The sequence below is a fragment of the Oncorhynchus nerka genome, linkage group LG22, assembly GCF_034236695.1.
Source record: "Oncorhynchus nerka isolate Pitt River linkage group LG22, Oner_Uvic_2.0, whole genome shotgun sequence".
NCBI classification, from domain to species: domain Eukaryota; kingdom Metazoa; phylum Chordata; class Actinopteri; order Salmoniformes; family Salmonidae; genus Oncorhynchus; species Oncorhynchus nerka.
Window position 1 is genome coordinate 27,495,753 of NC_088417.1, and position 16,616 is coordinate 27,512,368.

A 16,616-nucleotide genomic window follows, 5' to 3' on the forward strand; every position below is an offset into this window, starting at 1 on the left:
ATCCTAAACACTTGGTTTTACAGTGTGGAATGAAACATACATTAAATCAAAATGCATAGATCACACAAGAAGTAAAAACAGCATTCATAACCCTCAGACTCTAGATCATGGAAAACAGACACTGTTACAATAATCATGTTAAGTGTCTTCCATCAGTAAAACCAGTTTTTTACGATGTAAAATGTGTTAAATTGTCTAACACGAATGCAGATAAACAGCAATGTATATCTGAAGTGATCTAAAGCAGACAAAATTAAATCTTCATTCAATCATCCCTGGAGCAATGTAATTATTGCATGCCCCGAATTCCATGTGCATTTTAAATAAAACATATGTTGATGGAACAAATTGCTGTATTCAAGCTCACATCAAACAATCCTGAGCAATAACAGCCAATCTAAACTCAGCAAAAAATAAACGTCCTCTCACTGTCAACTGCATGTGTAAATATTTGTAGGAACATAACAAGATTCAACAACTGAGACATAAATTGAACAAGTTCCACAGACATGTGACTAACAGAAATGGAATAATGTGTCCCTGAACAAAGGGGGGTCAATAATAACAGTCAGTATCTGGTGTGGCCACCAGCATTAAGTACTGCAGTGCATCTCCTCCTCATGAACTGCACCAGATTTGCCAGTTCTTGCTGTGAGATGTTACCCCACTCTTCCACCAAGGCACCTGCAAGTTCCCTGACATTTCTGGGGGGAATGGCCCTAGCCCTCAACCTCTGAACCGGGCTCTTCCCTGGCCATGGCAGAACACTGACATTCCTGTCTTGCAGGAAATCACTCACAGAACGAGCAGAATGGCTGGTGGCATTGTCATGCTGCAGGGTCATGTCAGGATGAGCCTGCAGGAAGGGTACCATGTGAGGGAGGAGGATGTCTGTAACGCACAGCGTTGAGATTGCCTGCAATGACAACAAGCTCAGTCCGATGATGCTGTGACACACCGCCCCAGACCATGACGGACCCTCCACCTCCAAATCGATCCCGCTCCAGAGTACAGGCCTCGGTGTAACGCTCATTACTTCGACGATAAACGCGAATCCGACCATCACCCCTGGAGAGATAAAACCGCAACTCGTCAGTGAAGAGCACTTTTTGCCAGTCCTGTCTGGTCCAGCGACGGTGCGTTTGTGCCCATAGGCGACGTTGTTGCCGGTGATGTCTGATGAGGACCCGCCTTACAACAGGCCGACAAGCCCTCAGTCCAGCCTCTCTCAGCCTAATGTGGACAGTCTGAGCACTGATGGCGGGATTGTGCGTTCCTGGTGTAACTCGGGCAGTTGTTGTTGCCATCCTCTACCTGTCCCGCAGGTGTGATGTTCGGATGTACTGATCCTGTGCAGGTGTCGTTACACGTGGTCTGCCACTGCGAGGATGATCAGCTGTCCGTCCTGTCTCCCTGTAGCACTGTCTTAGGCTCCTCACAGTACGGACATTGCAATTTATTGCCCCGGCCACTTCTGCAGTCCTCATGCCTCCTTGCAGAATGCCTAAGGCATATTCACGCAAATGAGCAGGGACCCTGGGCATCTTTCTTTTGGTGTTTTTCAGAGTCAGTAGAAAGGCTTCTTTAGTGTCCTAAGTTTTCATAACTGTGACCTTAATTGTCTGTAAGCTGTTAGTGTCTTAACGACTGTTCCACAGGTGCATGTTCATTAATTGTTTATGGTTCATTGAACAAGCATGGGAAACAGTGTTTAAAGCTTTTACAATGAAGATCTGTGAAGTTATATAGATTTTTACAAATGAGGGTCCTGAAAAAGGGATGTTTCTTTTTTTTTAGTTTATGCTAGACATCTTTAAGTGTTTTAATATCAAATCGCAGGATATGCGCTTTGGTGGGACAAATTAAACATTGACTGTGTGTTAGGTGTGTGTGTGTGTGTGTATCAAATCAAATCACATTTTATTGGTCGCGTACACATATCTAGCAAATGTGTTTCTAGCTCCAACAGTACAGTAATCACAAAACACACAGATCCCCAAAATAAAAATTAAGAAATTATGAAACATCTGAATGAGCAATGTCAAAGTCCAGAATATAAATATATATGATTGTGATTGTGTGTATAAAGAGTTTGGACATGATATGAATAGAAAAGGTGTGTACAGCAGTAGTTATATAGGATAAGACTTTAGAATACATACAGCGCCTTCAGAAAGTATTCAAACCCCTTGACTTTTCCCACATTTTGTTGTGTTACACGCTTTATTTAAAATGTATTCAAAGTTAGATTTCTGTCACTGGCCTACACAATACCCCATAATGACAAAGTAGAGTTAAATTAATAAAAAATGTAAAGCTGAAATGTCTTGTGTCAATAAGTATTCAACCCTTTTGTTATGGCCTAAATAAGTCCAGGAGTAAGAATGTCCTTGACAAGTCACATAATAAGTTGCATCAACTCACTCTGTGAGCAATAATAGTGTTGAACGTGATTTTTGAACGACTACCTCAAATCTATACCCCACACATACAATTATCTTTAAGGTCCCTCAGTCGAGGACAAATTCAACCGCATAGACCAGGGAGGTTTTCCAATGCCTCGCAAAGAAGGGCACCTATTAGGAGATTCAAAAAAACAAAAAACAAAGCAAACATTGAAAATCATTTTGAGCATAGTGAAGTTATTAATTACCTTTGGATGTTGTATCATTACACCCAGTCACTACCAAGACACAGGCGTTCTTCCTAACTCAGTTGCCGGAGAGGAAGGAAACCACTCAGGGATTTCAGGGAGTTTAATGGCTATGATAGGAGAAAACTGAGGATGGATCAACAACATTGTAGTTACTTCACAAAACAAACCTAATTGACAGAGTGAAAAGAAGGAACCCTATACAGAATAAAAAATATTCCAAAACATGCATTCAGTTTGCAACAAGGCACTTAAGTAAATGTGGCAAAGCAATTAAATTGTCAAATCCAATAAAACGTATTACTGAGTACCGCTTTCCATATTTTCAAGCATAGTGGTGGCTGCATCATGTTATTAGAGACTTACCCACAAAGACTGTAATCGTTATGGACTGGGGAGTTTTTCAGGATAAAAAATAAATTGAAGGCAAAATCCTAGACGAAAACCTTTCCACCAGACACTGGGAGAAGAATTTACCTTTCAGCAGGACAATAACCTAAAACACAAGGCCAAATCTTTCATTTTACTAGGCAAGTCAGTTAAGAACAAATTCTTATTTTCAATTACGGCCTAGGAACAGTGGGAACAGGGGCAGAACGACTGTGTCAGCTCGGGGATTCGATCTTGCAAACTTTTGGTTACTAGTCCAACGCTCTAACCACTAGGCTACGCTGCCGCCCCAAATCTACAGTGGAGTTGCTTACCAAGAAAACAGTGAATGTTCCAGAGTTACAGTTTTGACTTAAATCTACTTGAAAATCTATGGCAAGACCTAAAAATGTTGTATACCAATGATCAACAACCAATTAGACAGAGATTGAATAAATATGAAAAGAACAATGGATAAATGTTGCACAATCCAGGTGTGGAAAGCTCTTAGAGACTTACACAGAAAGACTCAGCTGTAATCACTGCCAAAGATGCTTCTTCAAAGTATTGACTCAGTGGTGGTGTAAGAGATATTTCTATATTTCATTTTCAATAAATGAGCAAAAAATGTCTAAAAGCATATTTTCACTTTGTCATTATGGGATATTGTGTGTAGATAGGTGAGAATTATTTAAATTAAATGTTCAATTCAGGCTGTAAAACAACAAAATGTGGAATAAGTAAAGGTATATCAATACTTTCTGAAGGCACTATATATATGAATTGGGTAATGTGTGACCAGTGTGTGTGTGTAATAACCACCGGCCACTAGTTTAGCCTCTGAAGGAAGAGGTTTCTCCCACTGACAAATTAATACCTCAGAGAGTACAATGCTGAATGGTGGCAATAAACTCATTCGTCCAATAATGAAGAATGACTTTTAATCCCCTCCTCCCCCTGCATCGTTGCCACATCTGTGACTGTTGCCATGGTGACCCGACGGCTGAAGCCTTACCTCATTGCTTCCCGAAGTGCTCCGCGCTCGCTCAGAGTTGTGTGTTTGATGTCATCAAAATTGTTCTCCAGCGTCACGCAGCTCTACGTGTGTGTGAAAAAGAGAGAGAGAGAGAGAGAGAGAAGGATGAGTGTTTGTTTGTTTGTCTGTTTGGTGTCTGATGCCTTTCATTGATCGTAGGGCTAATACCCTGTCTTAATCCACTTCAATACCATCGCAGCACACCAAGCTTTTAGGAAAAGAGAATCAAATGTATTCTTTATGCAAATTGCACTTTAGCTCCAAAACCCTGACTTTGTTGTGAATGAATCATCAAATACTGGCATTGCAATGTTATTGGTCCAGCGGATCATTTAAACCACCGCACGTCATCACCCTCCTCTCTCTTGGGGTCGGGGTGAGCCGTTGTCATGGCATCGGCCCTATCAAATCCCCGGGACCCCTCCGGAGCGGAGATGAGCCTGGGGTAGGGGACAGACTGAGCCAAGGAGAGAGAGAGAAAGAGAAGCCTGGACGTTATTGACACGCTGACGATTAGCGAGGAAGGAACCTCTGCCCTCCTGCCGCCACCGGCCAGATAACCACTCAGCTCAGCCTAATCTCCCTCCCTCCCTTCTCAAGAAGTGTGTGTGTGCGTATATGTGTGTGTGTGTTCAGACCCCACTCAGTGACCACAGGCCACAGAGTCTAATCCCTTACTCATACTCAAGAGCTGGATCATACAGGCCCGGATGTTTGTCTTTAATAACACATTCTGAACAATACAAATCAACTCTCCAACCCTGCCCACTGCCATTCAGTACCACAACAAAGCAAAGAAAGTCAGGTAGCCTCAGACCTTGCAGTGCTAAATTGTCCTCTTAGATGACACCACCATACTGTGTAGTGTCTATGAAAACCTGATTTGCACCATGACTGTACACAGTATCACCACTCCTCTATGAGCGACAGCCCTTACTACATAAATGGAGTGATGTTTATTCAGTTATGTACAAATGGTTGGATGATGGCATGGCCGTTTACGGCAATTACGTTTGTTCAGCAAACTACTTGCAAGACAAAGCCTGAGGATATCCAATTCAAATACCCATTGACTTTGTTCTCGGTTGGTTATTAAAACTCTTGCTGCATTACAAGATCGATGTAATCTTCGAGCTTCATCCATAAAGTGTGAAACTAATACACCTATACCAGAAGGAAGGGATTTTATCCATAAAGTGTGAAACTAATACACCTATACCAGAAGGAAGGGATTTTATCCATAAAGTGTGAAACTAATACACCGATACCAGAAGGAAGGGAAATTTTATCCATAAAGTGAAACTAATACACCGATACCAGAAGGAAGGGATTTTATCCATAAAGTGTGAAACTAATACACACCAGAAGGAAGGGATACCAGAAGGAAGGGATTTTATCCATAAAGTGTGAAACTAATACACCTATACCAGAAGGAAGGGATTTTATCCATAAAGTGTGAAACTAATACACCTATACCAGAAGGAAGGGATTTTATCCATAAAGTGTGAAACTAATACACCGATACCAGAAGGAAGGGATTTTATCCATAAAGTGTGAAACTAATACACCTATACCAGAAGGAAGGGATTTTATCCATAAAGTGTGAAACTAATACACCTATACCAGAAGGAAGGGATTTTATCCATAAAGTGTGAAACATAAAGTGTGAAACTAATACACCTATACCAGAAGGAAGGGATTTTATCCATAAAGTGTGAAACTAATACACCTATACCAGAAGGAAGGGATTTTATCCATAAAGTGTGAAACTAATACACCGATACCAGAAGGAAGGGATTTTATCCATAAAGTGTGAAACTAATACACCTATACCAGAAGGAAGGGATTTTATCCATAAAGTGTGAAACTAATACACCGATACCAGAAGGAAGGGATTTTATCCATAAAGTGTGAAACTAATACACCTATACCAGAAGGAAGGGATTTTATCCATAAAGTGTGAAACTAATTTTACACCTATACCAGAAGGAAGGGATTTTATCCATAAAGTGTGAAACTAATACCAGAAGGAAGGGATTTTATCCATAAAGTGTGAAACTAATATCCATAAAGTGTGAAACCGATACCAGAAGGAAGGGATTTTATCCATAAAGTGTGAAACTAATACACCTATACCAGAAGGAAGGGATTTTATCCATAAAGTGTGAAACTAATACACCTATACCAGAAGGAAGGGATTTTATCCATAAAGTGTGAAACTAATACACCGATACCAGAAGGAAGGGATTTTATCCATAAAGTGTGAAACTAATACACCTATACCAGAAGGAAGGGATTTTATCCATAAAGTGTGAAACTAATACACCATAAATACCAGAAGGAAGGGATTTTATCCATAAAGTGTGAAACTAATACACCTATACCTAAATGAAACCAGAACCAGAAGGGGATTTTATCCATAAAGTGTGAAACTAATACACCGATACCAGAAGGAAGGGATTTTATCCATAAAGTGTGAAACTAATACACCGATACCAGAAGGAAGGGATTTTATCCATAAAGATAATGATCATCTCCCTAAAGTGATTCTACTGGAATTGGTTATACCAGAAGGAAGGGATTTTATCCCTGTGGTACACCAATACCAGAAGGTAATGTTCAGTGTGAAGCTACACCTATACCAGAAGCTAATTTTATCCTAAAGTGCTATACCAGAAGGAAGGATTTTATCCATGTTCTTCGATACCACAAAAGTGTGAAAAATACGGAAGGCCTGCATTTTTACACCTAATAATTAGGAAAGCTCTTCAATTCTTATTGACACCTAATTTACATGATTGAAAACCAAAAGTGCAAGTCGGTGATTTTCCCAATTGAATTCTCGTAATGTCGACACCGAAGTATTTCAATAATTCGATGGGATTAACAAATGTTCTTTCATTTCGTTGTTCAAACAATAAAGAAATAAAAATGAGATGGAAATGTGTCATTATTTGCGTTGTTTGAGCGTGTCTGAATGACAAGGATATGTTTCAAAAACAATTTGTGCAAGCTATTTTTTTAAAATTTTTATCTGTCCTCTGGGCAAGGGATGGAATACTACATTAATAAGCCATATTCATTCAAAGGTGTTGTGAATGTGTCACAAACGCATCGGAACGTCATACCATTATGAGGGTACTAATATTGAAACTGTAAAAAAATGTAGATCTGAGTGAAGAACTCACAAGAGTTGAGTATATTAAGGGTAGTTAAGCTATTGTTCCTTTTTTTGGAAATAATGATTGATTTTCCTCATGTTAACCTTCAAGCTACCAACATAAGAGCAGAATAGTGGATTACATAAAGGGCATTGAATCTGGCATATTGTATGGCACACCACAACTTTGTCAGATATTCATTCCACTCTAGCAGCAGCACGTGCCAGTTAGCTATGAGACCTCGGGGGATTCCGATATGAAGCGGAACACAGCTATTAGCTTGTCTTGTGAGATTTATTCATTTTCATATCAGATAACGGTGATTAATCTCAGGCCATTAGGAGAGATATACCCCACCCCTCTTTATGTCTACCATAAGATTTTAAACCCCATAACATACATACCTACCTACCAACCCCCTCAAAGTTGCACTAACACACAGGCAGAGCTATCTAAACAACAAATCCTCAAATGCAAATGTCAGACACACCTACAGTACCTACCTTTATATACCTAATAAAACACATTCCAAAATGTTGGGAGGGGAGAATATTATATTCCAATTATGTCACGGCCAATGTATTTACGCCATAAGCTTAGTGTTCTATTATACATTCAGAAGAATGAAAAGGTCCTTGGAGGGAAGAGAGAAGAGAATTACGAGGAGCTTCTATTAACATCAAATCTTAACATAATTCATTTAATCTCCCCCACCCTTCGGTAGGAGCGGCTTAGGCAGGGTAGTGCTTGTGTTGTAATACTCCATGTATCTGCTGGTTAATCCTACGATGGAAGTGGGGAGGGAGAGAGGGCCACTGCTGGGATTACCAGGGGGGTCTGTGTGTTTCAACTGATAAAGCCCATCGATCACAACCACCCCCATACATACCACTCTACAGCTCACCGACTAACACACACACCTCTTTGTGTTCTCTCTCTCTCGCACACACACATGCACGCACACACACACACACACACAAAGTGTGCTCCACCCTAATGTGGTGCTGCAGCCTGCTGACATTTGATCAGGCAGAGAGAATCCATGTCTAGGTTGATCAGTGTCGTGTAATTATCCAGAGGTAGTCAGAGATAACGAACCAGTCGTTTACACAGTATCTGACTCACTGGCTCCACTCTGCTCACAACACAATGACCTGCTTTAACCCAGGCAAGACACACACACACACACACACACACAATAACTCAGTCCACTGTGTCAATATTCCATCCCAGTGCCCCCTGTCGTTCACCCCATGCTGGTGCATGTCTTACCAGGGACTGAGAGGATGAAGAGATCAGGGATTAAATCACTAAAGCGATGATGGAAAATATGCTCCAGTAAATATGTGTCCACATTTACCAGAGACCGTCTTATAGATTTATCTGTAAAGGATAAATGAGTGATGAATTTCCACTCGCAAAAAGTCGAAAAATGTCATGTTCAGCTCTCATCTCAGCTAATCTCTCACTAACACCAAAATCAACATTAGGCCATCGCCAACAATCTGTGGGCCACATGTAGAATCCTTCCGCTCCAATGATGCTCTTCTGTTCTCTCAAAATAAAACATGTCACATTATTTGAACTAAAACGACGAGATAGCCACACAGTTGTAACTACTAATTAGCTGAACAATAGGTGATTGCAGCACGGTAAACAATTTGAGTCCATTTCTTTTGTTTTGATGTCTTCATATATTTCTTAATATAAATGAATCTCCTTTTTTTTCCCCGACATGCAATGCATTTAATGAACAATCTGTCTTCACACTGCAGAACTATTAGAGGCATGACCCATTTACTTTTATCACAATGTGATGGAGTGGAGCATTTGCTCCTCGTTTTACTCAATTTAAATCCCTTCAATAGTGACAAATAAACCTGGCAAAAGCACTAATGTGGTCTCATCCATAATATTGTGTGAGAAGACAATTATATCACATGTAAAGATTAGAATACAATACATCTCCTGGCAGAGAAGACCTGCTGTTAAAGATTACACCTGGCCAAAAATACCACTGATTATGATTATGATGATTAAGCCCTGAAGAGGTGAGACATTGGATATCATTGTCACTGAAAAAAACTTGAATGCTTCAAATTCTCAAACAAAGATGCGTTTCCAATTTCAGCCATTCTTACATACTGTACGTGATCAATATTGTTGTATAGTTCCCAATGCAATATAAATGTGTTCGACAGCCTCATGTGTTGTCTGTATTGCAGAACATCCTCAGTATCTTTAAGTGTTATTTTTTGTTGTTGGTGTACACAAATACAACTTAACTTTCAGACTAACAGAAACCTTCATTTAATTCTAAAATGTTATTCCAGTGTCTGAAAGCCTTAATTATCATTTTGGAAAAATGTCTGAGAAACCATCTCCCTTTAATTTATGCATATCACAACAGAACAACAAAAAAATAATATATATATATATATATAAATAAAACGAAGGCAAGATTACATTTCTTTCCTTAAGACTTTGATTGCGATCGGAATGAAAATAACCGTTTAAAAATATGCTCGGTTTTTTTTCTTTCCTTGTTTTTATTGGACCTTGACTGTGACCGGGGTACTGAGTGATGATTATGAAAGGCAATTTAAGACATTTAACGAATTCCAGACAGGATTCACTTATGGTAGATTTTTTGCCCTCTTCGCTTTCATCGTGTCTCATTAAAGCAATTACCTTCAGATGCCTAATAAACCTCCCAGAAGCCTTTTCTGACACTCAAGCAGATAGAAGCGAGAGAGGGGTGTGGAGAGAGAGAGAGAGAGAGAGAGAGATGTGGAGGAGAGAGATGTGGAGAGAGAGAGATGTGGAGAGAGAGAGAGAGAGAGAGAGAGAGAGAGAGATGATGTGGAGAGAGAGAGAGAGATGTGGAGAGAGAGAGAGAGAGAGATGTGGAGGAGAGAGAGATGTGGAGATGAGAGAGAGAGAGAGAGAGAGAGAGAGAGAGATGTGGAGAGAGAGAGAGATGTGGAGGAGAGAGAGAGAGAGAGATGAGGAGGAGAGAGAGAGAGAGAGAGATGTGGAGGAGAGAGAGAGAGAGATGTGGAGAGAGAGAGAGAGAGAGAGAGAGAGATGTGGAAGTGGAGAGAGAGAGAGAGAGATGTGGAGGAGAGAGAGAGAGATGAGGAGGAGAGAGAGAGAGAGAGAGAGAGAGAGAGAGAGAGAGAGATGGAGGAGAGAGAGAGAGAGAGAGATGTGGAGGAGAGAGAGAGAGAGAGATGTGGAGAGAGAGAGAGAGAGAGATGTGGAGAGAGAGAGAGAGAGAGAGATGTGGAGAGAGAGAGAGAGAGAGAGATGTGGAGGAGAGAGAGAGAGAGAGAGAGATGTGGAGGAGAGAGAGAGAGAGAGATGTGGAGGAGAGAGAGAGAGAGAGATGTGGAGGAGAGAGAGAGAGAGAGATGTGGAGAGAGAGAGAGAGAGAGAGATGAGAGGAGAGAGAGAGAGAGAGAGATGTGGAGGGAGAGAGAGAGAGAGAGAAGGTGTGGAGAGAGAGAGAGAGAGAGGTGTGGAGGAGAGAGAGAGAGAGAGAAAGGTGTGGAGAGAGAGAGAGAGAGAGAAAGGTGTGGAGGAGAGAGAGAGAGAGAGAGAGAAAGGTGTGGAGAGAGAGAGAGAGAGAGAGAAAGGTGTGGAGGAGAGATAGGGGTGTGGGGAGAGAGGAGACAGCGACAGAAGAGAAAGAAAAAGAGGCCGATACAAAAGAGAAGGAGAGAGGGAGAGAGAGAGAGAGAGAGAGAGAGAGAGAGAGAGAGAGAGAGAGAGAGAGAGAGAGAGAGAGAGAGAGAGAGAGAGAGAGAGAGGCACCAAAGCGGTCTTCAGACCAGAGAAAGAACACAGAGGAGCATTACGAGGATAGGAGGATAGGAGGATAGAGCACATTTACTCTCTCTCTGCCTAACTCACTGGTATCACAAAGCAGAAAGATAGTAGTGAGTCTGGATCGGTCTGACTTTGAGTGCTTAATGCCCAGATATCATGGAAGACTGCCCTGCAGTATCGCTCCGTGGATTAGTAAGGGGGCTATTACACCGCAAAAAAGTAGGGAACCCCTTCAAAGATCCCCTTTACTGACATAAACTTGCATCCCTCAATATCCTAGCCATACATTAGGACGATATATGGATGAAGGCTCTTCATAGATCCATCTCTAAATAATGGGTGGGTCTCAAATTACACCCTATTCCATGAAAAAATAAGCCACAGGAGTTTTTTGAGCGAGAATTCAGACATGTATATAAGCAACAGATAGTATTAATAAGAAGGGGCTAGAAGCGTCTTATATGGTGAGCTACTAAGTGGCTACGTCAGGCAAGCCCAATTCTATTGTGGAGGACTTAATTCTTCCCACTACCACGGATAGGGCTGGGACATTGCTGGGGGAAAAGGCCCCCAAAAACTATACAGATAATGCCTCCATCAAACAACACTGTTTCACGACGCATCAGTGACCTGACAGGAGAAGTTTTGAAACAATTACTGCTTTGCATACAAGCCAGTGAATTCTATGCATTACAGCTGGATGAGTCAACAGACATGGCGGGCCTGGTACAGCTCCTGGTATACGTTTATGGGGGGGGGTCAATTAAGGAAAACGTCCTCTACTGCAAACCACTGGAAACCAGGACAACATGAGAGGATATTTTTAAAGTACTGGACAGCTTTGTGACATCAAATGGACTTTGGTGGTCAAGATGTGTTGGTATCTGTACTGATGGCACAAAAGCCATGACAGGAAGACATGGTGGAGTGGTAATGTGCGTGCAAGCAGTTGCTCCCGACGCCACTTAGATACACTGCAGCTTCCACCGAGAGGCTCTTGCTGCCAAGGGAATGCCTGACAGCTTGAACGACGTTTTGGACACTACAGTGAAAATGGTTAACTTTGTTAAAGCAAGGCCCCTGAACTCTCGTGTATTTTCTGCACTTTGCAACAATATGGGCAGCAACCATGTAACACTTTTACAACATACAAAAGTGAGCTGGTTAACAAGGGGCAAAGTATTGATGCGTTTTTTTAAACTGAGAGACGGCTTAAAGTTTTCTTTACTGACCATCATTTCCGCTTGTCTGACCGCTTGCATGATTACGAGTTTCTCACACGACTGGCTTATCTGGGTGATGTTTTTTCTCACCTGAATGATCTGAATCTAGGATTACAGGGACTCCCCACAACTATATTCAATGTGCGGGACAAAATTGAGGCTATGATTAAGAAGTTGGAGCTCTTCTCTGTGTGCATTAAAAAGGACAACACACAGGCATTTCCATCATTGTATGATTTCTTTGTGTGCAAATGAACTCAAGCTAATAGACAATGTCAAATTTGATATAGCGAAGCACTTGAGTTGGGTGTGCAATTACGCAGGTACTTTCCCGAAACGGATGACACAAACAACTGGATTCGTTATCCCTTTCATGCCCTGCCTCCAGTCCACTTACCGATATCTGAACAAGAAAGCCTCATCGAAATTGCAACAAGCGGTTCTGTGAAAATTTTATTTAAATCAGAAGCCACTGCCAGATTTCTGGATTGGGCTGCGCTCAGACTATCCTGCCTTGTCAAATCACACTATTAAGACACTGATGCCCTTTGCAACCACGTACCTATGTAAGAGTGGATTCTCGGCCCTCACTAGCATGATAACTAAATACAGGCAGAAAAAGACAGACTCTCCAATACAACCCAACATTGCAGAGTTATGTGCATCCTTTCAAGCACACCCTTCTCTTTCACCTGTGGTGAATTATTCACCATTTTTCATTAACAAATAAGGTTTTATATGTAAGATGGCTAAGTAAAAGAGCACAAATATTGATTATTATTATATTATTATTTGTGCCCTGGTCCTATAAGAGCTCTTTGTCACTTCCCATGAACCGGGTTGTGACAAACTCACACTCATTCTTATGTTTAATAAATGGATCATATAGTGTGTGTGGCAGGCTTACAATGATGGCAAAAAACAACATTTGAGAGTATGCTGACCCTGGTGCTAGAGGGGGTACGCAGCTGGAGGTTGAATGTTTGAAGGGGTACGGGATTATAAAAAGTTTGGGAACCACTTATAGAGGGAATAGAGTGACATTTGGGATGCACATAATGTTTGTGACCTCTATCGCATCCGTCCTGACCCCCAGAACACTTATAAGGATGCTCCAGGTTCTGAACAAACTTCTTAATTAAAATGGGCACCGTTCTTGCCCTTCGCAAGCGGATAAATATGTTACATAGGATCGCTCTATACCCTATCGTTAAAAGAAATCAAAAGACAGCTATGGACTATAATGGTTTAGCAGTAGAAGGGTGTTTCGATGGAAGAGGGATCAGGGAGAATAGTGTTGCCAAAACACTTTCAGTTCGATGGTTGACGCCTTGCTTTGTTACTTTGATAAAGATATGACAACATTCATCAAATTAACCTAAAATACTTCATCCACATATTTACTCATGATTATAGTAGACCAATAGACTGTATGCTTGGTTATTTCAGATAAAGAACTTCACCAATCCATGAACATAAATGTGTGCATAGGTTCTGGATATACGCATATACGCCATATGTTCTAACTATTAAGCTTTTCAACATTACATAAAGTGGAGAATCCATCACCATTGATTAGCGTGATGAATTAGCTGGTTGTACTTAGGCACAGAGCAGTCAGCAGGGAGAGAGAATAATCTCTCCTACAAAACATCTTCAATTTATTTTGTGTATACATCAGACACACACACGAACACAGACACGCACATGCATGTGCACACACACACACACACCACTGTCACAAGCACACGTACACTCACTCTCAAACACATATACACACACACACACACAGACAGAGTGTCGTATCAGTTCCCTTCAAGGACAGACGAGGGACTGCAGCCACCTGCCAAAAAACAAACCGTGAGGCTGGTCTTAGGAGATATTCTCTGAGACTTTGACAGCATGTGCCTGGAATCCTAAGATAATTGTGTTTGTGTGTGTGTTTTGTGTTTGCTTGTGTGCGACAGGGACGTGACAGTGAAGTGTGCGTGTGTGTGTGTGTGTGATCTTGTCAGGGTGTCCGGGACACAGCTGTGGACATTGACATAAGTCCAAGCAAAGGTTAAAAAACAGCTACCAGAGATAACCTCGTCAGACGAGGTGGGGATCCAAGAAAAACACGGTTCTCTAAATTTGGAACCAGTACAACATCTACGACAGTCATATGTCTTGTTTGGTGTGCGTTCGTATGTGTGTGATGGGGAGGGGGGGTTCAGGGTTAGGGAGCTCTACTCACATCACAGCCTTTCTCTGGGTTTCTCTTCCAGTGCTTCTTCTCTACTTTCTTAGCAGAGGTGGAGCAGATATCAGCATGGCTCTTCACCCGGGGTTCAGGGCCAGGATATTCTGATAACAGAGGGAGAAGGGGGAGGTGGGGGTGGTGAGAGAAAAAGTCAACTTTACAGTAAAACAGAGCGGGGGGGGGGGGGGCTATTTATACCTCAAAAGTAAAATATGCATGTCAGTTGTATCACAAAACATAGCCGGAAATTGATGGTTTTCCTAGAAAACAGTTTAGATGGTTATCCTAGAAAACAGTTAGCTAAAATCCCTGTTAAGAGGTTGAAATAGTCCTTATGGTCTAATGACTCTATTTTTCAGGGATTCCCTTTTTCCAGTAGCAATAAATACCAATTAATTCACTAAGAATATATTATTTTACCTGTACGTTTCCCAAAACAAATCAGAAATGTGCATTGCATATGTTGCGTAAGGAGGTTTCATTGTTCTACATTCAGGGTAGCAGTTGTCCCATGGGCATTTCCACGGTAACAGAGTGATGCGGAGACTCAGATTTTTCACTTTAAGATGTATGTCAAACAAAAACCAATGACTGCAAAGTTAAACAAACCATATAACTATAGGCACAAGGACTACTTCTAACAATTTCCACAGAAAACGTTACAAAAACAAATGTCCTTGAAGAACAGTACAGATGCAAAGTCTGGTAATAGAAGGACGGTTTTACATTTGAGTCATTTAGCAGATGCTCTTATCCAGAACGACTTTCAGGAGCAATTAGATTTGCTCAAGGGCACATTGACAGATTTCTCACCTAGACGGCTCAGGGATTCCAACCAGCGACCTTTAACTGGCCCAACACTCAACGCTAGACTACCTGCCGGGTTTGTGCTATTGGTGCCATTCTGTTACCAAATTTCCAAAACACCATCTTCACACGTGACAACAAAACCGTCAGTCATGTAACCTTCCATTACAATCAACTCCCCCCCACCCTGCATTACCACTGATCAGCAATCATGAGCCTCTTCACTGTATTCATTATGAATGCAACACACACTCCAGTTTAAGCAGTGCACAGTAGAGCATAGCGCATCCATGAAACATCATTCATAAAGATCGGGAAACCGGGAAGACCGCAGGGACTTGGATTCTAAACACCGTGTGTGGATATGAGGATGTAAAGCAGCTCTAGGGATTCAGATTACTGCATACTGTTTTCACAGTAACTACAGAGTTGATACATACTGTGATATGAGGTTGTCTGTGCTCTTTAAAATGTCCTTTAAACCAAATAATGTCTGTTCCAGGTGCATAAGTATTAAAATGGGAATACTGGAAAAGATGGAGATCCGCACACTTTCGAAAAAGAGAAATACATCTAGAAACTGAGGCTTAAATGCAAAAATAGAGGTGTTTTATTGGGACATTGTGAAGCCCAAAATGTTGATTGTGCAGAAAAGTGAAAGGTGAAAAACAAAACAAACGTCTCGGCATCAAGCCATCATCAGAGTGAATCGTGAACGCACAAACTAGGCTTCTATTTGAGGTTGTATACAGTATGTCACATGATCTAGTGAGGAAATCTATACATTCAAACAAGTAAATAGTACAATAGCATGATTAAAGTACAATACAATGCCTTTATTTTTGCATTTAAGCCTCCGTTTTGGATTTATTCCCCTTTTCGACAGTGTATGGGTCTACATATTTTCCTTGGGACATATTGATAAATCAATTGGAGTATGTTGGCAGCCAGTGTTTGCTTTGGGGGGCAAGAATATGCCTTGTAAAATCTGAAGGTATACGTTCAGACGACTGGTGATCAAATGCTTCTACTGTCTTATGTCAGGTGTATCCCCCAGACCTAGCAGCTAGCTCTCCACCACTGAACGTTTAAATGAGTTTTGGGAGCAGATTTGGGAGTCTATTTCTCTAGGTACTGTGCAGATGGTTTGGAGAACATATTATTTCCCCCCTCTGTTTCCTTGGTGCAAACATCACTTTAGCATTGCCCCCCCGATTGATGCAAATGCTGAGCATAAAACATTCAAAGTGCATCTCTGAGTAGCATTTTGTGTATATCCACCATGTAATCACCC

The 16,616-nt window shown here is 41.3% G+C and overlaps 1 protein-coding gene across 1 annotated transcript in view; it reads right to left on the reverse strand.

Annotated features, from left to right (window-relative positions):
* Positions 1 to 15,445, reverse strand: part of LOC115105060 (dihydropyrimidine dehydrogenase [NADP(+)]-like) — a 206,812-nt gene extending 191,367 nt beyond the window's left edge. The window contains exons 1-3 of the mRNA XM_065006803.1: positions 15,427 to 15,445; positions 14,510 to 14,619; positions 4,038 to 4,120 (exon numbers count right to left, since the gene is read on the reverse strand). Of these exons, the coding sequence (XP_064862875.1) occupies positions 4,038 to 4,120; positions 14,510 to 14,619; positions 15,427 to 15,445 (212 nt within the window). The remainder of the gene's footprint in view (positions 1 to 4,037; positions 4,121 to 14,509; positions 14,620 to 15,426) is intronic.
* Between the last annotated feature and the right edge of the window lie 1,171 nt (positions 15,446 to 16,616).